This window comes from Oncorhynchus nerka, linkage group LG7 (assembly GCF_034236695.1).
Source record: "Oncorhynchus nerka isolate Pitt River linkage group LG7, Oner_Uvic_2.0, whole genome shotgun sequence".
In the NCBI taxonomy this organism is placed as follows: Eukaryota; Metazoa; Chordata; class Actinopteri; order Salmoniformes; family Salmonidae; genus Oncorhynchus; species Oncorhynchus nerka.
The window spans coordinates 25,789,356-25,816,764 of record NC_088402.1 but is presented as its reverse complement, the minus strand read 5'-3'; the positions used below and the strand labels follow the sequence as shown (position 1 = coordinate 25,816,764).

At 42.9% G+C, this 27,409-nt stretch overlaps 1 protein-coding gene across 1 annotated transcript; it reads right to left on the bottom strand.

The window, feature by feature from the left end:
* Nucleotides 1-868: 868 nt before the first annotated feature.
* LOC115131364 (four and a half LIM domains protein 3-like) lies at nucleotides 869-27,077 on the bottom strand. The gene is made up of 6 exons (XM_029663034.2): nucleotides 26,960-27,077; nucleotides 5,730-5,909; nucleotides 4,494-4,668; nucleotides 2,612-2,781; nucleotides 2,275-2,461; nucleotides 869-1,693 (listed from the first exon to the last, which is right to left on the bottom strand). Exons 2-6 carry the CDS (start codon nucleotides 5,883-5,885, stop codon nucleotides 1,533-1,535), a joined length of 849 nt encoding a protein of 282 aa, XP_029518894.1. The 5' UTR covers nucleotides 5,886-5,909; nucleotides 26,960-27,077; the 3' UTR covers nucleotides 869-1,532.
* Between the last annotated feature and the right edge of the window lie 332 nt (nucleotides 27,078-27,409).

Below are 27,409 nucleotides of genomic sequence, written 5' to 3'. Positions count from 1 at the left end.
CATATAGGAATCATGCATATGAAAGTGTTTATCAGCCCCATTCTTGACTGATGCATACACACTGCATTGACCTGGGTGTTGACACGTCCCAGAGGGGTGACTCCTCAAGCACATGCACTTGCGACTTCAGAGACTAGGCCCCTCACTTCCTGTCAACTTCAGTTGAATTTACAGCACACGTGTTGTTGTCAATCCTGTAAGAATGTGTGAACAGTCTTGTCTCTCGCTTCCGACCCACGTGACCCAACATATCTGTTTTTAACTGTAGAAACAACTTGGTTTAAAATGCCAGCTACTTTTTGTTCTCTGTGTAGTCTTGTGAGGTACATATGGAGGGCATGGGCTTTTTTTCATAGTGCTATGAAGTTGCCATAGTGCCATGGTCAGTGAATTCCAAGCCTATACAAACGGAGCTACGGAGCACAACGCTACATAGAACTGTTGGATCCATTGCGTAGACTGTGTAAAGCTTTTTACAGCCCATTATCAAAAAGTGGCTTTAGCAAGTCATTGGGTATTTTGAAGAAAACTACATTCCACATTGAATAAAGATTTAATCAGCCTTTTGGGGACAATTTGTACCTCTGCTACAATGTGTTTTGTGTTGGTCTGCCTGAACCCTCACTGGATTCCAGGGAGTGGCCACTAGGCACCAACACCCTGGCACAATCAATGTAAAAATGATCAAATCTGTTCACACCCGGGGTTGAGTAAGGAAAGTCATGTGTAATGTACGCAGAAGTCTGAAGGCTGTTCTCATCAGAAGACAGTACACACAGCAAAGAAGCCTTATGAAGGGTTTCTTTTGGCCCATTTTGAGAAATAGAATATATTAATCTTTACAAATGCAGTATTCTGATCCAGTGCGTTATTATTACAGTAAATAAATTACGCTTTATTTCTTTAGAGTAGTAACACTACACAATAGTTACAATACAGCATAAAAAAACAAGGCAAGAAAGGCAATCTTGGTTTATATAAAAGAATACAAAAATGTATTATTGACAAGCTGAGCTCTGACAACATTTGGATCATTTTTTATATTGCTGCAATAAAATACAGCTGTTAAGGCACCTAGTTCATACTATATGTGCATCACTAACACCATATTTCAGCAGAGCCCAGGTCAGGTGCATTAATATGTACGATACCTTAGAAAAAGAAATATTTAATGTATTTGTGTGCAAAAATATATTACAAATTACAAGAGGAAAAGCTTTAGTTACATCATACTTGTTTGCTGACTTAAAACATACATTTCAACATACATTTCAATGTGATTTATGTTGTAAAGGCAGTTTAACAACAGAATACATGCAATGCTGATTTAATTTTAAAAATATAAATATATTTAAGGTGATGTAGTATAAAATGTAGTGTTTGCTTTAATATGTTGAGGTTTAGATGCTCTCTGTACTGTACTGTAGATGTTAACAAACCTGGAAGTGGACACCACTGTGTTACAAACTTGTTAGCTATTACTGTACATTTGTGATTGGTCAGGTGCAGTTGAAGGACGAAGACAGTGATTCTCATTGGTCTTCTTGGTCGTTGTTGCAGTCTCCACACAGGATCTGGTCACGGTCGGGGAAGAAGCCAGCCCCAACCAGAGAGACGGAGCAGCGGGAGCACTTGAAGCAGGGCTGGTGCCATTGACGATCCTGGAAAGAAATATACTTCCCCTCGCCAAACCCTGGAGGGAAATAAAACACACTCGTTAGCATCTATAATAGAATACGGTTGCATTTCTAATGGCATCTTATTTCCTATATAGCCCTATGGGCCCTTGTCAAAAGTAGTTCACTATAAAGTGTATAGGGTACCATTTGGGACATAGTCTACATCTGCAAAGAGACCTTTGACTCTCACCTGGGCTGACAGCTGGGCAGTAAAGAGAGACATTACATAACACAAAGAAATTACATTCTGAACATTAAGTTCTGTTGGTTATTCTATGGTTGGCTACAATAATAGCCCTGCTGAGGATCTGCCAGGTCTCAGAAGTCCCTGTGTTTAATTGGAACATTGGCATTCTAAACATAGCCGCAAGCCTTACTAGTATATTTACAGTACGTCTGTGCTCTGGCATTTGCCTGGGTTGGTACAAAGTGACATAATGGTGAAGACATTGAGTGCATCCCAAATGGCATTATATTACCTCTATAGTGCACTCCTTTTGAACAGAGCTCTATGGGCTATATAAGGTTCCATTAAAGGTCAAAACAGTGTCTCAAATCAATCCATATTATCTAGTCGAATGGAGAATGTACTAACCTGTGATGGGCGAGTTACAGGAGGCACACTTCTGTGCGTAGATGCTGCTGAAGCACTTGACACAGTAGGGCGTGTCTCCCTGGGAGGTGAAGGGCTGGCCGGCCAGTGGGATCTTGCATCCTGTGCACACGAAACACTCTTTGTGCCACGTCTCATCCTTGTAGCTCACACCCCCTGTTGCCAGTGCCTACGGAGGATACATACCCATCAACCTTACCCACTTGATCTAGCAAGTCTTTTTCACAAGGAACCTATCTACTACTGTGAGCATGTCACTAACAGTGACAGGGAGAGGATAATGAAGGTTAGCAGTTGATTTGAGGAGACCCTGGTTCACCTTTTTGCAGTGGCTGCATCGCGGGGCGAACCTGCCCTCGTAGCACGGTACACAGTAGTAGTGGTCTTTGTCTGGGATGAAGGACTGGGCACCGATGGGCTTCTCACAGCCATGGCACACAAAGCAGTTCTCGTGCCATGCAGAGCCCTCATACTCCAACTTCTTTGAGCCTGACAGAGGGAGGAGGGAGAGGGGGGATAGATAGGGAGGAGAGAGAGAGAAAGAAGAGAGAGAGAGAGAGCAATAGAGACAAAGAGAAAGAGACACAGACAGGTTTTGTATAATTCAGTCTGTCTGCAAGAGTCATCATCTGAGTAGTCATCCCAAGTTTGTGTGCCATGTCAGCCACTTTAGTTCTGGGTTAGATTGTCCAACCTCAGCATTGCATAATCTCCAAGTGCTCACACTACTGCTATTGCCAAAACAGGATGATTCAGTAATAACTGAACCGGTTTGTACACAGACTCAATATACCTCCCAGTCATCTCATAAAGTATAAATAATATTACAGTATTTTACGATCAAGAACACTTGTGTGGTGTTACATCAAGTCAGGGCCGAATGGCTTTATGAAAGGAGGTATTTCAGAATTATGGTTTATGGGTGACTGTTATTGGAACCTCTGACTTTAAGCATGTGCAGTTCGGTCTTCCACAAATACACACTTCCTCCATGTAGGTAATAAAAGTAGCCAAAATAAAACAGCGAGCCATGCCTATGAAAATGAACATCAGAACTCTTAATCATTGCTCTTGTTTTACAAGCTTTGGGACCTGAAATGCGCACGTGGGGAGGTCGGCCAGTGGAACGTGTAACCGCCTGAATTTTTTAAAAGGGCGAGGGCACAGTGTAGTGTTTCACTGCGTTCCACTACAGAAACCTAACAAAACGACTGCTCAGTTCTGCAGAAACTGTGGAGAAATAACACCCCACCCTGTCCAGATTAAACCCTATGTAATTTGCAGTCATCTTGACGCCCACCCCCGCTGATAGCGTAATGCTGCCATGCAGTCACAAAGACCCTGGGGACAGAATTCAACAGTGAGGCACTTTCAGTCGAGCGAGCAGACAATTGCAATGTCACATCTAAGCTGTGTCACACCCTAGCTGCTCAACAACAAAAATGCATTCGCCTTTCTATGGAAATGTCCCAAATGGCAAACAATTCCCTACGTAGTGCACTACTTTTGACCAGGGCCCTGAAGGTAGTGCACTACATAGGGAATATGGTGCCATTTGGGACACCGCCTATGCCGTCCACGACTGGATGTGAGAACCCTTACGTTTACCCTTTAGTGACACTGACTGAAGCAGTGCTGCTTACTCTGTAATAACCATGAGAGAGGTTTCCCAGGTATTACACACCTGGCATTGATACAGATATAGGATCTTCATTTGAGCCAGTTTGCTACAGCAGGAAACTAAATGACAAACTTTAGAAGCCTTTTTAAACCTCAAATACACTACAAGTTTTAATATCCTGCATTGCGGAAAAGTTCTCTTGCAACAGTGTGATCAAATTATGATCCTACGTCTGTAGGTGTGAGAACAGGACTTGAGTAACCACAGGCCAAAGCATCACCAGTTAGGCTTTTTAATGCACTTTTATGCCACAGCAACTATGATGGATGTGTAACCAGCCTAGCGCGGCACAGCTCAGCTCGACTCAGCTCAATAATGTCAAAGGGTGTTGTGAACAGGAGGACGGGCTCGTGGTAATGGTACTGGAATGTTGTCAAATATTTCAAACACATGATTTGACGCCATTCCATTTGCTCCCCTCAGCCGCCTCCACTGGTGTTGTCATGTATCCCTGCACGTTTTTGAGAGTTTCGATTAGTACCTCCTACTAATCATGGTAAACAGTATCAGGTTTGTGTACCTGGCATAACGGTCTTGTCGCAGGCCACACACTTGGAGGAGAACTCATTGCAGTAGCAGTCGTTGCACAGCAGCGCCTCCTCCTGGCTGGTGAAGGGCTCGTCTGCCAGGGAGCGATCACAGCGGAAACAACGGAAACAGTGTTCATGGTAATGTCTGTCCTCATAGAACAGCTCCTGGAGAGGGAGAGGAGGAGTGAGAGGGATGGACCCAGGAAAGGCAGGTCAGAGTCCGAAATATTTGGATTGAAAGACCATTCATGTTAATGGTAGCTGGTGGGCCGAGATATCGAATGACGGGCTCATTGTAATAGCTGGAGTGGAAATGGAAACCATGTGTTTGATGTGTTTGACACCTTTCCTTTCCGTTCCTTCCATGCCAGCCATTACGATGAGCCCGTCCTTCTATATCTCCATCCACCAGCCTTCTCTTGTTCACATTCATCATTTATGTTTATATGACAATGAGCTAGATTAGATCTGTTAACAAGGAGGTTTTAGTGAATAACTCTAACTTCAATATAAACCATTTGAGTAAATATTGAAACAGTGTCCACAAAGAGATTTCTTCATAATCCACCTCTTATATTCCAGATCAACTGTAGTGCAAGCAAACACTGTTAACACACATCACATGATTAATGTCTCGCTTTATGTTCGGGGTGAAAACAATAATAATCCATTTTATTTGACACGTTGGTGGATTTTCACAGTGTTAGTAAAAGGGAATTGGACAGAGAGGGAGGAGTGCTGTAAGTATTGTGTGGAGGAGGAGGAGGGCCAAAGCTAACAGGAGATGTATTTACTGCCAGTCCCTCTGAGAGAGTCCATAACTCAGGGGTCACCCGTGCCCTGTGGCGTCTAAGGGTGTTCCCTTCAGCCCTGTGTTTTCATTTGACTCTAACCAAAAGGCCTTAATGTCGGCCTGGAGCAGCTCAAAGGGGATTTTCAGATGTCTTGGTATTAGCCAAAAGAACAGTAAAGTTGTGTTTTCCAAGAACTCCAGCTCTTTAGAAGCCATTATAATCGAACAGATGGACAAGGACAAATGCACACATACACACACGCACACACTTGTGTACGTACACAGAAGTAAAACCTCATAAGTGAGCACACATTCAAACAACTGTAGACAGAAAGCATCCACTTGCCACATGTAAACACATTCATACACACAACATATGCTAAACACATTTACACCCACACACACAAAGACAGATCATACAGTTTATGCTTACCCGTGCATTGTGTGCGATGAGCTCCTTGCACTCCTGACATGTGTTGGCATACAGGCGGTCATAGCAAGGGATGCAGTGGGGAACGTCCTCCACTTGGATGTATTTGCGTCCGTACAGGGACTCCTTGCACTCGCCACAGTCAAAACGGTCACTCATGTTGTCTTATCCCTGATTCACCTCCTGAAAGGAAACATCACAACCACAGTGAGTGAACGTTTGCTGAGCAAAGGAAGAGGGGAAGGAGGAGAGCGCTGTGAACGTGAGGGACGAGGGGGAGGGGCAGTGAGGGGCGTGAGAGAGTGAGGAGAGAGAGAAATCATTAATACAGACATTGTCATCCTACAAGAATCATGCTAATTTGGTATAGAGCAGGCCGAATTCACTCTATTAAATTCATTAAAACAGGAATATTTTACATTTGGCTAGAAACTGAGAAAAATTTACTCCTGTGTGCTACCCCCACTAGAATCCCCATCCCCATACAGCTTCTCCATTCTGTAGGGGGAAAGTAATCATTTCCATGCCCAGGGACATGTACTAGTCTGTGGTGACCTACATTCCAGAACTGGACAAGAACCTGACATCCTCAGCACACAGGGGGACAAACACATACCTGGAGGTGACAGCCTTCCCTCCCACATATTCCCCCTAGGCACAACTACGACAACATAACCAACAAAAACCGGTCACAACTCCTGCAGCTCTTTCGCACACTGGGTATGTAATAGTCAATGGTAGGCTTCGAGGGGACTCCTATGGTAGTTACACTTACAGCTCATCTCTTGGCAGTAGTACTGTAGACGACTTTATCACTGACCTCAACCCAGAGTCTCTCATAGCATTCACAGTCAGCCCACCTACACCCCTATCAGATCACAGCAAAATCACAGTCTACTTGAACAGAGCAATATTCAATCATGAGGCATCAAAGCCAAAGGAACTGAACAATATTAAGAAATGCTATAGATGGAAGGAAAGTAGTGTGGAAACCTACCAAAAAACAATTAGGCAACAACAAATTGTAACCCTTTTAGACAACTTCCTGGTCAAAATGTTCCACTGCAATAGTGAAGGTGTAAACTTGGAAGTAAAAAACCTAAACAATATATTTCAGCTCTCAGCTTCCCTATCAAATCAAAACCTAAGAAAGAAAAACCTAAGAAAGAAATTGAGAACCCTTTCCAACCAAAAACACAGAGACCCAGAAAACCTGAGCCTACGCCTTCACTATGGTGGATCACTAAAACAATACAGAAGTACACAACGGAAAAAGAAGGAACAGCATGTCAGAAATCAGCTCAATGTAATTGAAAAATCCATAGACTTTAACCACGTCTGGGAAAATTGGAAAACACTAAACAAAGGACAACACGAAGAGTTAGCTATCCAAAACAGAGATGTATGGGTAAACCACTTCTCAAATCCTTTTGGCCCTATAACAAAGAACAAACAGCAAAAACATATACATGATCAAATACAAATCTTAGAATCAACTATTAAACACTACCAGAACCCACTGGATTCTCCAATTACATTGAATGAACTACAGGACAAAATACAAACCCCAAAAGGCCTGTGGTGTTGATGGTATCAGCAATGAAATAATAAAATATACAGACCACAAATTCCAATGGGCTATACCTAAACTCTTTAACATCATCCTCAGCTCTGGCGTATTCCCCAATATTTAGAACCAATGACTGATCACCCCAATCCACAAAACTGGAGACAAATTTGACCCCAATAACTACCATGGGATATGCGTCACAACAACCTTGGGAAAATCCTTGGGATTATCATTAATAGCAGGCTCATACATTTCCTCAGTGAAAACAATGTATTGAGCAGATATCAAATTGGCATTTTACCAAATTACCATACGACAGACCACGCATTCACCCTGCACACCCTAATTGACAAACAAACCAACCAAAACAAAGGCAAAGTCTTCTCATGCTTTGTTGATTTCAAAAAAGCTTTTGACTCAATTTGGCATGAGAGCCTGCTTTACAAATTGATGGAGAGTGGTATTGGGGGAAAAACATACAACATTATAAAATCCATGTAAAAAAACAACCAGTGTGCGGTTAAAATTGGCAAAAAACACAAATTTCTTTCTACAGGACCGTGGGGTGAGACAGGGATGCAGCTTAAGCCCCACCCTCTTCAACATATACATCAATGAATTGGTGAGGGCACGAGAACAGTCTGCAGCACCCTGCCTCACCCTACTAGAATCTGAAGTCAAATGTCTACTGTTTTAAATCAAATCAAACTTTATTTGTAAAATGCTCCGAATACAACAAGTGTAGACTTTATGCTTACTTACAAGCCCTTAACCAACAGTGCAGTTCAAGAAGAAGAAAATATTTACCAAGTAGACTAAAATAAAAAGTAACACAATAACAATAACAATAACAAGGCTATATACAGGAGGAACCGGTAACGAGTCAGTGTGCGGGGGTACATGCTAATTGAGGTAATCTGTACCTGTAGGTGGGGGCGAAGTGACTATGCATAGGTAACAAAGAAACAGCGAGTAGCAGCAGTGTACACAAGGGAAGGGAGGGGAGCTGGGGGGGTGGGGGGGGGGGTCAATGTAAATTGTCCGGTGGCAATTTTATGAATTTTCCACCAAGCCGGTGGTAGAAGCTGTTGAGGAGCCTTTTGATCCTAGACTTGGCGCTCCGGTACAGCTTGCCATGCAGTAGCATAGAAAACAGTCTATAACTTGGGTGACTGGAGTCTCTGACAATTTTATGGGCTTTCCTCTGACACCGCCTATTATATAGGTCCTGGATGGCAGGATGCTTGGCCCCAGTGATGTACTGGGCCTTTCGCACTACCCTCTGTAGCGCCTTACGGTCAGATGCCGAGCAGTTGCCAGACCACGCGGTGATGCAACCAGTCAGGATGCTCTCGATGGTGCAGCTGTAGAACTTTTTGAGGATCTGGGGACCCATGCCAAATCTTTTCAGTCTCCTGAGGGGGAAAAGGTTTTGTCGTGCCCTCGTCACGACTGTCTTGTTATGTTCAGACCATGATAGTTCGTTGGTGATGTGGACACCAAGGAACTTGAAACTCTCGACCCACTCCACTACAGCCCCATCGATGTTAATGGGGGCCTGTTTGGCCCTCCTTTTCCTGTAGTCTACGATCAGCTCCTTAGTCTTGCTCACATTCAGGGAGAGGTTGTTGTCCTGCCACCACACTGCCAGTTCTCTGACCTCCTCCCTATAGGCTATCTCGTCATCGTTGTCAGTGATCACACTGTTGTGTCGTCAGCAAACTTAACGATGGTGTTGGAGTCGTGTTTGGCCATGCAGTCGTGGGTGAACAGGGAATACAGGAGGGAACTAAGTACACACCCCTGAGGGGCCCCAGAGTTAAGGATCAGCGTGGCAGACATGTTGTTGCCTACTCTTACCACCTGGGGGCGGCCCATCAGGAAGTCCAGGATCCAGTTGCAGAGGGAGGTGTTTAGTCCCAGAGTCCTTAGCTTAGTGATGAGCTTTGTGGGCACTATGGTGTTGAATGCTGAGCTGTAGTCAATGAACAGTATTCTCACATAGGTGTTCCTTTTGTCCAGGTGAGAAAGGGCAGTGTGGAGTGCGATTGAGATTGTGTCATCTGTGAATCTGTTGGGGTGATATGTGAATTGGAGTGGGTCTAGGGTTTCTAGGAGGATGCTGTTGATGTGAGCCATGACCAGCCTTTCAAAGCACTTCAGGCTACTGTAATGAGTGCCATGGAGCGGTAATCATTTAGGCAGGTTACATTGGCTTCCTTGGGCACAGTGACTATGGTGGTCAGCTTGAAACATGTAGGTATTACAGACTCGGTCAAGGAGAGGTTGAAAATGTCAGTGAAGACACTTGACAGTTGGTCCGCGCATGCTCTGAGTACACATTCTGGTAATCCGTCTGGCCCAGCGGCTTTGTGAATGTTGACCTGTTTCAAGGTTTTGTTTACATCGGCTACCGAGAGCATTATCACACAGTCATCCAGAATAGCTGGTGCTCTCGTGCATGCTTCAGTGTTACTTGCCTCGAAGCGAGCATAAAAGGCATTTAGCTCGTCTGGTAGGCTTGCGTCACTGGGCAGCTTGCGTCTGGGTTTCCCTTTGTAGTCCGTAATAGTTTTCAAGCCCTGCCACATCTGGTGAGCGTCAGAGCCGGTGTAGTAGGATTCAATCTTAATCCTGTATTGACGCTTTGCTTGTTTGATGGTTCGTCTGAGGGCACAGTGTAATTTCTTATAAGTGTCCAGATTAGTCTCCCGCTCCTTGAAAGCGGCAGCTCTAGCCTTTAGCTCAATGCGGATTTTGCCTGTAATCCATGGCTTCTGGTTGGGATATGTACGTACAGTCACCGTGGGGCGACGTCATCAATGCACTTATTGATAAAGCCGATGACTGAGGTGATGTATTCCTCAATGTCGTTGGATAAATAATAGAACATATTCCAGTCTGTGCTAGCAAAACAGTCCTGTAGTGTAGCATCCACATCATGTTTGCTAATAATCTGGTGCTTCTGTCCCCAACCAAGGAGGGCCTACAGCAGCATCTAGATCTTCTGCACAGATTCTGTCAGACCTGACAGTAAATCTCCGTAAGACAAAAATAATGGTGTTCCTAAGGTCCAGTTCTCAAGAACACCAATACAAATTCCATCTACGGCACCGTTGCCCTACAGTACACAACAAACTGTACATAACTCGGCCTAAACATCAGCGCCACAGGTAACTTCCACAAACCTGTGAACGAGCTGAGAGACAAGGCAAGAAGGGCCTTCTATGCCTTTAAAATAAACATAATATTCGACATACCAATTAGGATCTGGCTAAAAATACTTGAATCAGTTATAGAACGCATTGCCTTTTATGGTTGTGAGGTCTGGGCTCCGCACACCAACCAAAAATTCACAAAATGGGACAAACACCAAATTGAGACTTTGCATGCAGAATTCTGAAAAAAATATCCCCTGTGTACAACGTAGAACACCAAATAATGCATGCAGAGCAGAATTAAGCCGATACCCGCTAACTATCAATATCCAGAAAAGAGCAGGTAAATTCTACAACCACCTTAAAGGAAGCGATTCCCAAACCTTCCATAACAAAGCCAGGGAGACATCTCCTACAGAGAGATGAACCTGGAGAAGAGTCCCCTAAGCAAGCTGGTCCTGGGACTCTGTTCACAAATACAAACAGACCCCGCAGAGCCCCAGGACAGCAACACAATTAGACAATTAGACCAAATCATGAGAAAACAAAAAGATAATTACTTGACACATTGGAAAGAATTTACAAAAAAACAGAGCAAACTAGAATGCTATTTGGCCCTAAACAGTCACAGTGGCATGATCACTGTGACTGAACCAAACTTAAGGAAAGCTTTGACTATGTACAGAGTCAGTGAGCATAGCCTTGCTATTAAGAAAGGCCACAGTAGGGGGACCTGGCTCTTGAGAAAACAGAGAAAACAGTGCACACTGCCCACAAAATGAGGTGGAAACTGAGCTGCACTTCCTAACATCCTGCCAAATGTATGACCATATTAGAGATTCACATTTCCCTCAGATTAACACCAAAACAAAATCCACAAAGAATTCAAAACAAACCCAATTCTGATGAACTCCCATGTCTCTTGGGCGAAATACCACAGTATGCAATCACAGCAGCAAGATTAGTGACCTGTTGCCAGAAGAAAAGGGCAACCAGTGAGGAACAAACGCAATTGTAAAAACAACCCATATTTATGTTTATTTATTTTCCCTTTTGTACTTTAACTATTTGCACGTAATATGACATTTGTAATTTCTTTTTTCTTTTGGAACTTTTTTGAGTGTAATGTTTACTGTTCATTTTTATTGTTTATTTCACTTTTGTTTATTATCTAGTTCACTTGCTTTGGCAATGTTAACATAGGTTTTCCATGCCAATAACGCCCTTAAATTGAAATTGAGAGAGCGAGAGAAAGAAAGAGAGAGAGAGAGAGAGAGAGAGAGAGAGTGAGAGAGGAGTGAGAGAGAGGAGAGAGAGAGATTCCCATGCAACAAAAAAAATGTATGTACCTACAAGTAAGTATCCAAGGCAACCAGTCAACGGTAGGATAGGATGACTTTTGATGCCCCAGAGGGGGAAATTGTCTGCTGCTGTATACAAAATTGACACTGTACAAAACACACACAACATACAGGGCATTCGGAAAGTATTCAGACCCCTTGACTTTTTCCAAATGTTTACATTACAGCCTTATTCTAAAATGTATTAATTACAAATTGTTCCTCATCAAGCCCATAATGGAAACAGTTGTTTATAAATGTTTGCAAATGTATTAAAACATTTAAAAACAGAAATACCTTATTTGCATAAGTATTCAGACCCTTTGCTATGAGACTCGAAATTGAGTTCAGGTGCATCCTGTTTCCATTGATCATCCTTGAGATCTTTCTACAACTTCATTTGAATCCACCTGTGGTAAATTCAATTGATTGGACATAATTCGGGAAAGGCACACACCTGTCTATATAAGGTCCAACAATTTACAGTGCATGTCAGAGCAAAAATCAAGCAATGAGGTCAAAGGAATTGTCCGTAGAGCTCCGAGACAGGATTATGTTGAGGCACAGATCTGGGGAAGGGTACCAAAAACTGTCTGCAGCATTTAAGGTCCCCAAGATCACAGTGGCCTCCATCATTCTTAAATGGAAGAAGTTTGGAACCACCAAAACTCTTCTTAGAGCTGGCCGCCTGGCCAAACTGAGCATTTGGGGGAGAAGGGCCTTGGTCAGGGAGGTGAACAAGAACCCAATGGTCACTCTGACAGAGCTCCAGTGTTCCTCTGTGGAGATGGGAGAACCTTCCAGAAGGACAACCACCTCTGCAGCACTCCACCAATTAGGCCTTTATGGTAGAGTGGCCAGAAGGAAGCCACTCCTCACTAATAGGCACATGACAACCCGCTTGGAGTTTGCCAAAAGGCACCTAAAGGACTCTCAGACCATGAGAAACAAGATTCTCTAGTCTGATGAAACAAGATTGAACACTTTGGCCTGAATGCCAAACATCACATCTGGAGGAAACCTGGCACATTCCCTACGGTGAAGCATGGGGCTGGCAACATCAAGCTTTGGGGATGTTTTTCAGTGGCAGGGACTATGAGATTATTCAGGATCGAGGGAAAGATGAACGGAGCAAAGTACAGAGAGATCCTTGATGAAAACCTGCTCCAGAGCGCTCAGGACCTCAGCCTGGGGTGAAGGTTCACCTTCCAACAGGACAATGACCCTAAGCACACAGCCAAGACAATGCAGGAGTGGCTTCGGGACAAGTCTCGGAATGACCTTGAGTGGCCCAGCCAGAGCCCGGACTTGAACCCGATCTAACATCTCTGGAGAGACCTGAAAATAGCTGTGCAGCGACGCTCCCCATCTACATTGACAGAGCTTGAGAGAATCTGCAGAGAAGAATGGGAGAAACTCCCCAAATTCAGGTGTGCCAAGCTTGTGGTGTCATACCCAAGAAGACTTGAGGCTGTAATCACTGCCAAAGGTGCTTCAACTAAGTACTGAGTAAATGGTCTGAATACTTAAGTAATTGTTCAGTTGTTTGTTTTTTACAAATGTGCAACGTTTTCTAAAATACTGTTTTTGCTTTGTCATTATGGTTTATTGTGTGCAGAATTATGAGGGGGGAAAAAACCATTTATTCCATTTTAGAATAAGGCTGTAACAAAATGTGGAAAAAGTCAAGAGGCCTGAATACTTTCTGAATTCACTGTAGAACATACATTGCACGTTACCCATGTCATACATGTTGTACACGTCTCGTACAACCAAATACATAATACATATTGCACACACTGCCCTTGCACATTCTGTCAGCGGCATACTAACAGATCTGCTTAACTTATTGCTGTTTAGACACCATGGACCTCCAAGGTCCTAGCCTGGTCCCAGATCTGTGATTTTGAACACTCCATTTTTATTGTCAAGCCAAACAAGGTTTTGCATTACAATTCCATAAGAAGTTGGCAAGAGAACATAAAACAGATCTGGCACCCAGGCTGCCAAGGCCCCTGATTCACCCTGGGAAACATTCCTGATTACATGTTCTAATCAGGTGATTGACATCTCGTGTGGTGAATAGGGAGGACGGGATGGAAATAAGCCTGACAGCTCTACTATACTGAGACAATCATAACACCCTCCGGCTGCTTCTTAAGTCTGTAGGGAGCTGCTAGAGTATGTGACATGAGGTCAGATACATGTACCCCAGTAGCTTTCCTATGGAACGGGAAGGGCAAATAGGGTCCAAAAGGGTACACATGTGTCTCAAATGGCACCCTATTTCCTACATAGTACACTACTTTGACCAGAACCATATGGGCCCTGATCAAAAGTAGTGCACTATATAGGGAATAGGGTGCCATTTGGGAAGCATACATAGTGTAGAGTAGCAAAAGTGGGGGGATAAAGGTTGGAATTACATGAGTGGAGAAAAGTCTCAAGAGTTCAGGTAACACAGGCTCAAGAAAACAATGTCAGGAACATGGCATTGACAGAGACTCTAAAGGCAGACACATAAATGTTTCTCTTGGGAGACATTTTGTTTATTATATTTTCCCTCTTTTCAAGGGAAAGAACACCCTTGAAATGCTTTCAGAACGTCAAAAAGCAAGGAGCGCGGAGAAGGATTGTGGGTTCAATGATGTGCAGCGGAGATTCAGGCGGTAGGTTTTAAAGGGGGAGTGAATGGAAGGGAAAGCTCTGGGGTGAAGGGTTTAGCAGCTCCCACTCAGCAGACAGAGCTGAAGTCACAGCCTCACAGGCTCCATGTCCTAGTGGTGATTGAACCCAAGAACCGGACTGAATCCCAAATGGCACCCTATTCCCAATACCTGTATAATGCACTACTTTTGACCAGGACCCAAAGGGCTCTGGCCAAATGTAGTGCACTTTATAGGGAATTGGGTCCCATTTGGCACGCAGACATGGAGTTCCTAATGAAGCAGACCTCATTTCTTGGAAATGCATTTTGCACACACAGGGTTGGCTTGATATTAAACAGGGGGGAAATCAACCATTGCTCATGAAAGGAATTCCATTCCACAGTTGCGGTTGTTCTTTTACAGGTATTGAGTTAAATGTACTAGAACCCATAAGTTATTTGCGTCTGGTCAATTAAGGAGTCGGCTCAGCAGTGGGGTGTACGTGCCATTCAAATGGCTAGCCTCAGACTTTATTTACCATTATTGCCATCATTTATACATGATGGCAAGCACACAAGACAGAAGACCTGGCGAAAGAACAACTTCTGTTTTATCCACCCTATTTGTCTCTTTTGTTTATAATCAAGCAACTGAAAACTTGGCTAACCTCCACAAAATGTCATAGCAGCAGAGCATTTGTAATGGGAACATTCAGCTATATCCTCCTCCCCCATCAGCTAGGCTGCATCAGCCTAAAGAGCTTTGAGGCTTTACAAGGTCAAAGACACTTGGACGGAACACAAAACAGACAAGTCCATCAAACTCCATATCTGTTTCATGTCCGTTTATTGTGAGAGCGGTGGAAATCAGCTTGACTTCCCCTGCTAATGTCTCTCAAGAGGTTAGGCTTCTAGCTATTCTAGTTCATCCATCCCTAAAACCACTGCACTGATACAACAATGGCCTTCCTTCCGGGCATAGTCCCCACACAGCACGACATCTGCAAATACGTTATTTGTACTCCACCTGTTGTGTCGACAAGTATAAGCATTATGACATTCCTTTCTATCTTTTGAAAGTGATACAAATGTTAACCATAAAAATGTATATGTCTGACCATAATCAAAATACAAACCACTCCCTTTCTGTTGGATAAATTTTATCTATTGCGTCTACCCACCCACGGACAATATTTATATCTTGGTTTAAACTCAATTTCAGCTAATTTATGCAATGTCCAGACCGTTCTGTTATAGTAAGAGCTACTGAACAACAAAGAGCTATTCCCAAACAGCATGTCCTTTCCAGCTGTAGAGGAGATGACTGACCCTGAATGAGCCACGTCGGCATGGATACACTCCCTCTGTGGTTCCTCATCATTACGACTGATGGTTGTGTTACACATGAACGTGACCCGGGTATAGAAACGATTTAGAGGGAATGCCTCAAAAATAGAGCAAGGAGTAAAAGAATAAACAGCAGGATGGGCACATACAAATACACGTACACACACGTACACATATCGTAACACAGAGTAGCTGGCTAGCATCATTGTTTTCAGAGCCACAGATGCATTGGACCTACCCTTCACTGAACAGAAATATAAACGCAACATCTTTTATATGAGCTGAAATAAAAGATCCCAGAAATGTTATGTATCCACAAAAAGCTTATTTCTCTCATATTTTGTGCACAAATTTGTTTACATCCCTATTAGTTAGTGGGCCTGTCTGCCAAGTGGGTGGGCCTATGCCCTCCCATGCCCATCCATGGCTGCACCCCTGCACAGTCAGTTGAAATGCATAGATTGTGACCTAATGAGTTTATTTAAATGTACTGATTTCCTTATATGAACTGTAACTCAGTAAAATCTTGGAAATGGTTGCATGTTGCGTATATATTTTTGTTCAGTATATATAAATGTATCTGTGTCTCTGCGTCCTGCTCCCAGTGAGTGGTTAAGTCAAACAGAAATCCATCAGTGGGACACGTGTTTTTCTCTCCTAGCACACTTCTGTTATAACTCTGCATTTCGCACCTCCAGCCACAGCGGACACGTGGATATTCTTCAGTGATATATTGTCCACGCTGGTGAAAGATTAATCGGAGTCATCAACTCTGAAGGCTTTGTACTGTGAGCCAGACAGCAAAACATACTCTCCCTCTTTGTCTCCAACATGGCCCAACACCAGACCAGGCCACTCTCTGTCCCTTCAAGGTTCCCTGAAATTGTTTTCTTTCTAACCTGACATTTTTTCAGAGTGCGGAGCCAGTTATAACCGCATGAGCCATGTGAGTTCTACTGCAGGACCAATGGGGCTCTGGTCAAAAGTAGTGTACTGTAAAGGGATTAGGGTTCCATTTGGGATGCACCCGGTGTGTTTATTTTCCCAGCAGAGGAGTCTAGTGTACCCTATGCTTTACAACCCAGAATGTTCCATGATGAAACCCCATGACACCTAGGAGCAAGAGAAAAGAGAAAGGAGTCTTTGTATGAAATGGAACAATCCTACAGTAGTGTGTAGGCAGCCTATGATAACATTACCAGTTTCTTCCTAGGATTCAAAAAAAGACTCATCAGCTGGTTGTGCTTGTTGACATGTGCTGGGTGATGTATTGCGCTTTCCACTGACATTCAAATTAGAGCCCTGTACAAGCATGAATTTAATGCCTGAGTCCTACCCATACATGCAACGTTCAGGCCCAGCCCTACACAGGCCAGAATGCTTTTGCCAAATTTAAGGCTCTGCCCGAAGAAATAAAAATAACAATAACTTTCTTTGTTAGTATGCATTAGCTGCTCATCTCTGTCTGTCCCACGCTCCCTGCGCTTTTCGCGCTACATCCGTACTGTTGCTGGTCTCAATGATGAGACTTGAGAGAGCAGTTAGCTGTTAGCTAGATATTTTTCGTCACTCTAAACTCAACAAAACTCAAGGAACAATATTATTTTATAGGGATGGGCATGAGTATCGAGTACTTGAGCACTCAAACGGACGTCAAAATTTGATCTTTAACCAGATACAGTGGGGCAAAAAAGTATTTAGTCAGCCACCAATTGTGCAAGTTCTCCCACTTAAAAAGATGAGAGAGGCCTGTAAAATCCAGAAAATCACATTGTAGGATTTTTTATGAATTTATTTGCAAATTATGGTGGAAAATAAGTATTTGGTCACCTACAAACAAGCAAGATTTCTGGCTCTCAAAGACCTGTAACTTCTTCTTTAAGAGGCTCCACTGTCCTCCACTCATTACCTGTATTAATGGCACATGTTTGAACTTGTTATCAGTATAAAAGACACATGTCCACAACCTCAAACATTCACACTCCAAACTCCACTATGGCCAAGACCAAAGAGCTGTCAAAGGACACCAGAAACAAAATTGTAGACCTGCACCAAACTGGGAAGACTGAATCTGCAATAGGTAAGCAGCTTGGTTTGAAGAAATCAACTGTGGGAGCAATTATTAGGAAATGGAAGACATACAAGACCACTGATAATCTCCCTCGATCTGGGGCTCCACGCAAGATCTCACCCCGTGGGGTCAAAATGATCACAAGAACGGTGAGCAAAAATCCCAGAACCACACGGGGGGACCTAGTGAATGACCTGCAGAGAGCTGGGACCAAAGTAACAAAGCCTACCATCAGTAACACACTACGCCGCCAAGGACTCAAATCCTGCAGTGCCAGACGTGTCCCCCTGCTTAAGCCAGTACATGTCCAGGCCCGTCTGAAGTTTGCTAGAGAGCATTTGTATGATCCAGAAGAAGATTGGGAGAATGTCATATGGTCAGATGAAACCAAAATATAACTTTTTGGTAAAAACTCAACTCGTCGTGTTTGGAGGACAAAGAATGCTGAGTTGCATCCAAAGAACACCATACCTACTGTGAAGCATGAGGGTGGAAACATCATGCTTTGGGGCTGTTTTTCTGCAAAGGGACCAGGACGACTGATCAGTGTAAAGGAAAGAATGAATGGGGCCATGTATCGTGAGATTTTGAGTGAAAACCTCCTTCCATCAGCAAGGGCATTGAAGATGAAACGTGGCTGGGTCTTTCAGCATGACAATGATCCCAAACACACCGCCCGGGCAACGAAGGAGTGGCTTCATAAGAAGCATTTCAAGGTCCTGGAGTGGCCTAGCCAGTCTCCAGATCTCAACCCAATAGAACATCTTAGGAGGGAGTTGAAAGTCCGTGTTGCCCAGCAGCAGCCCCAAAACATCACTGCTCTAGAGGAGATCTGCATGGAGGAATGGGCCAAAATACCAGCAACAGTGTGTGAAAACCTTGTGAAGACTTACAGAAAATGTTTGACCTCTGTCATTGCCAACAAAGGGTATATAACAAAGTATTGAGAGAAACTTTTGTTATTGACCAAATACTTATTTTCCACCATAATTTGCAAATAAATTCATTAAAAATCGCTCAATGTGATTTTCTGGATTTTTTTTCTCATTTTGTCTGTCATCTGTGTACCTATGATGAAAATTACAGGCCTCTCTCGCCTTTTTAAGTGGAAGAACTTGCACAATTGGTGGCTGACTAAATACTTTTTTGCCCCACTGTATATATTTTTTCAAATACTGTAAAACTATTGGGTAAAACTTTCGTCTTGAAGACAACATTCATTTACTTTGACTTTAGTGTTCCGTTTGTACATGTGTATTTGTGGGGTAAAACAATAAAGAAACCAAGCCATGCATCAAACATGACTTATTATTAAACTCCCTTTCACCTCCATGTCTCGCTCACTCAGTTGCATTCTGATCTCTCCCTCTACACCAGTGGCATGTATTAATGGATGCCAAGGGGAGGCCAGGCTTCCCCAAAAAATTGACCAAGAAAAAAATATAATTTAAAATGTATCTTTCGATAAATAATCTTTCTGTGTTTCATACATTTCCTGCCATTCACACCGGAGAAAGGATCCGCTTTAACAAAACAGCGCCCCTTTGTCTCAGTATGTGCAGAATGAGTTCAGACCAATCACATCACAAGTCAAATGTCATTCTTGACAGGAAAAAATTGCATCTTGTTGTGTTGTTGTCCTCTGGTGGCTAGCTAGCTACCAAGAATCGGCGCTTTCCTAAATTAGCCATCGATAGAGATAGGAATTTGGACTTGTGGTTTTACTTAATTCTCCGTTCTGGCCAGTGATTATACCAGTGATTCTGATCCAACCCTAAATTAATACAGTACCAGTCAAAAGCTTGGACACACCTACTAATTCAATGACTTTTCATTATTATCTTGGCATTCTCTCAACCAGCTTCACGAGGTAGTCACCTGGAATGCATTTCAATTAACAGGTATGCCTTGTTAAAAGTTAAATTGTGGAATGTCTTTCCTTCTTAATGCGCTTGAGCCAATCGTGACAAGGTAGGGGTGGTATACAGAAGATAGCCCTATTTGGTAAAAGACCAAGTCCATATTATGTAAAGAACAGCTCAAATAAGCAAAGACGACAGTCCATCATTACTTTAAGACATGAAGGTCAGTCAATGCGGAATATTTCACTTTGAAAGTTTCTTCAAGTGCAGACGCCAAAACCATCAGGCACTATCATGAGGACCGCCACAGGAAAGGAAGACCCAGAGTTACCTCTGCTGAAGAGGATAAGTTCATTAGTGTTACCAGAAATTGCAGCCCAAATAAATGATTCACAGAGTTAAAGAAACAGACACATCTCTACATGAACTATGTGAATCAGGTCTTCATGGTCGAATTGCTGCAACAACAACAAAAACACTACTAAAGGAAACCAATAAGAAGAAGACTTGCTTGGGCCAAGAAATACGAGCAATCAGTGGTGTACAGTACTTAAATAAAAATACTTTAAAGTACTACTTAAGTAGTTCTTGTGGGTATCTGTACTTTACTATTTATATTTATTTTTTTATTTTTTTATAACTTTTATTCCACTACATTCCTAAAGAAAATAATGTACTTTTTACTCCTTAAATTTTCCCTGACACCCAAAAGTACTCGTTACATTGTGAATGCTTAGCAGGACACAAAAATTGTCTAATTCACGCACGTATCAAGAGAACATCCCTGGTTAACCCCACTGCCTCTGATCTGGCAGACTCACTATATACAAATGCTTCGTTTGTAAATTATGTCTGACTGATGAAGTGTGCCCCTGGCTATCCGTAAATTTAAAAAACAAGAAAATCATGCTGTCTGGGTTGCATAATATAAGGAATTCTAAATTATTTATACTTTTCCTTTTCCTTTTGATACTTAAGTATATTTTAGCGATTACATTTACTTTTGATGCTTATGTATATTTAAAACCAAATACTTTTCAACTTTTACTCAAGTAGTATTTTACTGGGTGACTTTCACTTCTACTTGAGTCATTTTATTTTAAGGTATCTTTACTTTTACTCAAATATGACAATTGGGTACTTTTTCCACCACTGCGAGCAATGGACATTAATTAGACTGGTGGAAATCTGTCCTTTGGTCTGATGAGTCCAAATTTAAGATTTTTGGTTCCAACTGCCATGTCTTTGTGAGATGCAGAGTAGGTGAACGGATGATCTCTGCATGTGTGTTTCCCACCGTGAAGCATGGAGGAGGAGGTGGGAGTGCTTTGCTGGTGACACTGCAATATGCCATCCCATCTGGTTTGCACATAGTGGGACTATCATTAGGACAATGACCCAAAACACACCTCCAGGCTGTGTAAGGGATATTTGACCAAGGAGAGTGATGGAGTGCTGCATCAGATGAACTGGCCTCCACAATCACCCGACCTCAACCCAATTGAGATGGTGTAGAACAATAGTAAAAATAAATAAAAACCCTGGAATGAGTAGGTATCCAAACTTTTGACTGTGCTGTATGTGATGAGTCCAAAAAAGTTTGTGGAAAACAGGTCAATGTAGATAGTCTGCATAGCTATTTGTTTAATTATTTAGAAGTCTTATGACTTGGTGTTAGAAGCTGTTCAGGGTCCTGTTGGTTCCAGACTTCGTGAATTGCTACTGCTTGCCATGTGGTAGCAGAGAGAAGAGTCTATGACTTGGGTGGCTGGAGTCTTTGACCATTCATAGGGCCTTCCTCTGACACCACATGGATGGCAGGGAGCTCGGACCCAGTGATGTACTGGGTCATACGCATTACCCTCTGTAGCGTCTTGCATATGGATGCCAAGCAGTAGCCATAACAAGCTGTGATGCAGCCAGTCAAGATGCTCTCAATGGTGCAGCTGTAGAACTTTTTGAGGATCTGAGGGCCCATGCCAAATCTTTTCAGCCTTTTGAGAGGGAAGAAGCGTTGTTGTGCCCTCTTTACGACTGTGTTGGTGTGTGGACCATGATAGATCCTTAGTGATGTGGACACAAAGGTACTTGAAGCTCTCGACCCGCTCCACTACAGCCCTGTTAATGTGAATGGGGGCGTGCTCAGCCCTCCGTTTTCCATAGTCCATGATGAGCTCCTTTGTCTTACTGATGTTGAGGGAGAGGTAGTTGTCCTGGCACCACACTACCAGGTCTCTGACCCTCTAACTATATCGTTGTCGGCGATGATTAGGCCTACCACCGTCATGTCGTCAGCAAACTTAATGATGGTGTTGGAGTTGTGCGGGGCCACGCAGTCGTGGGTGAACAGGGAGTACAGGAGGGGACTAAGCACGTACCCCTGAGGGGCCCCTGTGTTGAGGGTCATTGTGGCAGATGAGTGGTTGCCTACTCTAACCACCTGGGGCGGCCCGTCAGGAAGTCCAGGATCCAGTTGCAGAGGGAGGTGTTCAACCTCAGGGTCCTTAGCTTAGTGATGAGCTTGGAAGGCATTATGGTGTTGAACGCTGAGCTGTATTCAATGAACAGCATTCTCACACAGGTGTTCCTCTTGTCCAGGTGGGAGAGGGCAGTGTGGAGTACAATAGAGATAGCGTAATATGTGGATCTGTTGGGGCGGTATGCGAATTGGAGTGGATACAGAGTGTCTGGGATGATGGTGTTGGTGTGAGCCATGACCATCCTTTCAAAGCACTTCATGGCTACAGAAGTGAATGTTAAGAGGCAATAATAATTTACCTTGGCTTTCCTGGGCACAGGGACTACGTTGTTCTTCTTGAAACATGTAGGTATTACAGACTGGGTCAGCGAATGACTGGGTCAAGTGAATGTTAACCTGTTTAAAGGTCTTACTCACATGGGCTACAGAGAGCGTGATCACACTGTCAGCTGTAATTTAATAGTTACCCCACTTTACTTGTATATGTATTTATCATGAAACCAGATTAGCTAGCAGCATACCACCCTGCATACCACTGCTGGCTTGTTACTGAAGCTAAGCAGGGTTGGTCCTGGTCAGTTCCTGGATGGAAGACCAGATGCTGCTGGAAGTGGTGTTGGAGGGCCAGTAGGAGGCACTCTTTCCTCTGGTCTAAAAAAATATCCCAATACCCCAGGGCAGTGATTGTGGATGCTTCCCTGGGTATGGTGCTGTCTTTTGGATGGGACGTTAAACGGGTGACTTGACTCTCTGAGGTCATTAAAGATCCCATGGCACTTATTGTAGGAGTAGGGGTGTTAACCCCAGTGTCCTGGCTAAATTCCCAATCTGGCCCTCAAAAAACCATCATGGTCACCTAATAATCCCCAGTTTACAATTGGCTCATTCATCTCCCTTGTAACTATTCCCCAGGTTGTTGCTGCAAATGAGAATGTGTTCTCAGTCAACTTAACTGGTAAAATAACAGATAAATAAATTAGCCTATGTTTAAACATGTTCCTGCCCAGAACAGTTCACATTTTGTTAGACATTTTTGGGTCACACAACACAGCTCTCACAGAGAATGATATTGATGGGCTATTAAAGTTGCTATAAACACATTAAAAGCTCCTGTAGCTATAGTAAAATGTTCATGGTTGGGGCCATAAATTCTGTCAGAAAAAAAGGAAAGGCTTGTCCCTTACAGCCATCGGTCAGATGACTGCTCCCTCTCTCTTTTATCCCAGTACAAAGAGACCCAATGTGAAGTGACTGACTTCCTGCCGGATCAGAAAGCACTGTTAGCTGCCTGCACGCACACACAAACCAAAATGAACAGTGGTTGCTCTCATCAAGTTGATATGCATTCCAAACGGGATGTTTTGAGACACAGGTTGCAAAACATCTCGTTTTGGATACTTGAACATCGACCAAGTCCAACATCCCTTTGCCAATGTCCTTGGGAGATCACTTGAATCAATGTGTTGAAAAGAGACACAATTGCACTGGGAAACACAGACTGGGCGATGATGATACTATCAACTCAAGACAAGTGAAGACTTTACCTAATCTTCATTCTTATCTGAATTGAATGACAAACACGGACTCCACCTGCTCATAGGGTAGTAAATTAAAAAATCCCTTGCTGACATTAACACAGAAAAACTGAGCCTGTAATCTTTTACCTGCCCTTTGAGGAACAATAAAAGCAAAATGAATGAGAGGGTACGTGCTTGGCTGTGTTTAGCTTTGGGCCCCCAGCTGGCTGTTTATACCCCGTAGGGAACAACGCAAGATGCAGCTGAAAGCCTTAGAACTACGTCCCTCCCGCACCACCTCTGGTGTGTACTAAAACAAAAGGCCAAATCTGACAGCAAATAAAATGACGTCACTGTGCCAAGGCCTTCTTCGCTCTGTGTGGTAGACCTATGCTGTCTTCATGAACAAAGAAAAGGAAAGGCCTGAGTATGACATGGTGTAGAAGTCAGTCTAGTAAAGATAACAACAAATATGTGCTTTAAATTAGAAGATAAACGGATGAAAATCAATAGAAAAGGGGAATATATATAATCTCATATATCTAGTAAAAGGTAGTCATGGAGATAAGAAGGCAGGAAACGTCACTAGCATCCTCTTCTGAAGCAAAGTTGCTTTTGGCAACAGGCTATGTTTCATTTGGATGATTTTGCAGTGGGAATTCGGCCAAAGAATAAATAAATCAAGTTTGCTTGATGTGCACAATCAGCAGTCAGTCATTATCCAAAACAAATATGCATGTAAACATATTTTCCCAGCATCAGATGCTGGTAGCCAGTAGAGCGAGCATCCATCCAACCCCAGGCCCTGGGTGTTAATAGTATCAACTGTGTTTATTTTCCCAGAGCCCCTGGCGACCCTACAGCCTGTTGCCTTTGTTTCATGGATGCTGTAAGATTTATTTGTCTTTGTTTTTGAGTAACATCTACATGTGTAAGCACTTTAGGACTGTTGAGATAAATGGTTCTAGACCCCAAACAGAATTTTGTTGGGAGAGAGGGAGTTTGAGGAATGGTGGAGTGGAGATGGAGTAGAATGCACATGTTTCTGGACACAATGAATGAATGGGACCAAATTCATTAGAAAGAGAAAGAGAAAGAGAGAGAGAGAGAGAGAGAGAGAGAGAGAGAGAGAGAGAGAGAGAGAGAGAGAGAGAGAGAAGAGAGAAAGAAGGGGGAAAGAGACAGGAGGGCATAACCCAACTCCTTTTAAATCTTCCATTGCTGCTGTTCATGGTGGGAAAAGTGACACTCTAGAACCAGCCAAGCAAGGAGGAAATGGAAACAGAAACAACAGTGTGATAATGATAATGAATCATTTACAACCTATGGGTCAATGTCCCTAATTATGGCCTGAGCCTGTACCAGGTTATGTCCCAAATGGCACTATTCCAAAAGTAGTGCACTATATGGGGAATAAGTTGCTATTGACGATGTATTCCCAGCCTGGGAAAGACTTGTCCATCTCCAGAAGTCCTGGAAACCGTTTGGCTCTGCTCCAATGATTGTACACAGACCCAACCTTCCCCAATAAGAAGAATGTCAGAGGAATGAGACTGTGGTCAGAATGTGGCAGAATCATGTGGTGGGTTCAATGTTGGGATTGAAAAAAACAGCAAATGCATTTTTCTTCCATCCTCCCTCTGTTCTAAAAACGGCAAATTCCTCCTTTTCTAAAAATAATGAAGCAGTTCTCTCTGGTTACCACCACATTTCTGCTGGTTACTCACAGGGAAAGACTCCTCATAAAAAGCCAATTGTTGAAGTAATCAAAGAGCTATGTTAATTACACCCAAAGTGGGTCGAACTCACATGATGACATGGATATAGAGTTTGCTGAATACATGCAGAAACTATTCCATTTGGTGCCAACGATGGTGAGTGTCTGGGAAAATAATACTTGCAATCTTAAGTATAAGACATGACATTACTCTTACGGATGTTGGCTAATTGAGATTGCTGCATAGGTGTCCTACACAGAATTTGTCCAAACAGTTTTTATTGCGATGCCGATAACGCCAGGAAATCACACAAAAGTAAAACAGTTGAAAACAACAGTGTATATTAAACGGTCTTCTTCCTGTTACACAATGTCTCCCCCCACCATATCAGGACACTGTTAATCAAGCTCTTAGTTTGAATGTGTGAGCAAATAATATGTTACGTGTGTTATTGTTCAACATTAATGTGTCAGAATCCATGTCATTCAAACAGAGATTGACTTGGGGGGCAAATGTTACAGAGGGGCCCGTCTCTTTAAAGGACTCCCTGTTCTCTCTTTAAATCATACCTGTTCAAAATGGTCTGCAGGTCTTGTTGTGGTGTGGTCTTAGGTATCAATTATAAACTTGTGTGCCTCTGTCCAAGGCAACTAACCCCAACCCCCACATCCCTCAGTTAGTTTCCTACATCCTACCATATATAATTAGGCTACATCCTACCATATATCCTGTCAGTCCAGTTCCTTGGGAGAGAAGGGACAGATGCTAAGAATCTGAGCAACAGGATGTATAAAGTGTAAAGAGAGATAAAGAGGATAAATAACCGAGAGAGAGCATGAGAGAGCATGAGAGAGAGAGAGAGAAGACAAATTCCATTCTCTGCCCGTGGTTTGTGTCAACAACAAAAAAAACAATAATGAATGTTCCTTCTAACAAGCATTGTGTTTGTGCATCTGCTTCATGTCGAATCGTGTGTGTATGATAGACGTATCACAGAGTTTCTCAGCTCGAATACTGTACTGTCTGAGACACAGGTGAGTTGTGAGAAAGATCTCTCGAGCTGTGATCCGTCTTGTGGACGTCGAGTGTCCAGATATCTTGACCTAAAACGTTACGCGAATTTCTGTTCCCTTGATAAAAATAAGCATAAATACCTTTCTCAATTTATGACAATAGTTAACATATAACACGTATTTTATAAGATAAAATAGTCAGTAGGCTAGAACTGAAGGGTCTAATAACGGACGATTCGTCAGGTGACTCGATTCGCATCACCAACTGTATTATCCAGGTGCTTCATTGACTAAAATGTAGACAAGTAAAAGTAAGGATAAACAAGACTATTCACTTAATCTCGTTTTCAATCAAATATTGATCTTATCGGCTCTCATAGGCTCTCATAATGTTGTTATTATTTGTTATAAAACTCATACAAATGATTGTAAAATATCATACCACCAATTTACAGCTCCTTTCGGGTCAGGGAACTTTGTCAAATGTAGTTTATTTGTTTAGGTCACCAACCTGTAGCTTGCAGCTTTTCTCTGGCAGCAAAATTGACTCCAAATATTGACAAGTCAAGATCCGACGCAGTGCTGAACCCTTCTCAACTTCAACGAATGTGAAATGCATCGTGCAGCCTACTACCTCCTGTGCGCAACAGCATCAGGCAAGCGCGTAAAATCACGCCCTCCAGAAATGTCGCTTCTCGCTTTACTGCCGAGGCACAGCCGCACAGGTAATTTCAAGTGGCACAGACAAAAACATTTTTTTTACTGAGCTATTCATTTACTTTGGAAGTCTGTGCTTGTTTAGACAAAATCTCTATGTTGTCATTGTTAAAGCTGTGTTTTTGACTTGAATGTAAAAGTCAAACGTGAACAGAAGTCCGTAGACTGCTCCCTACTGTACCTTCTGGATCACAGACGACTGACTCATCAACCTGTATCTATCTGTTTGTTCTTCATCCCTGTG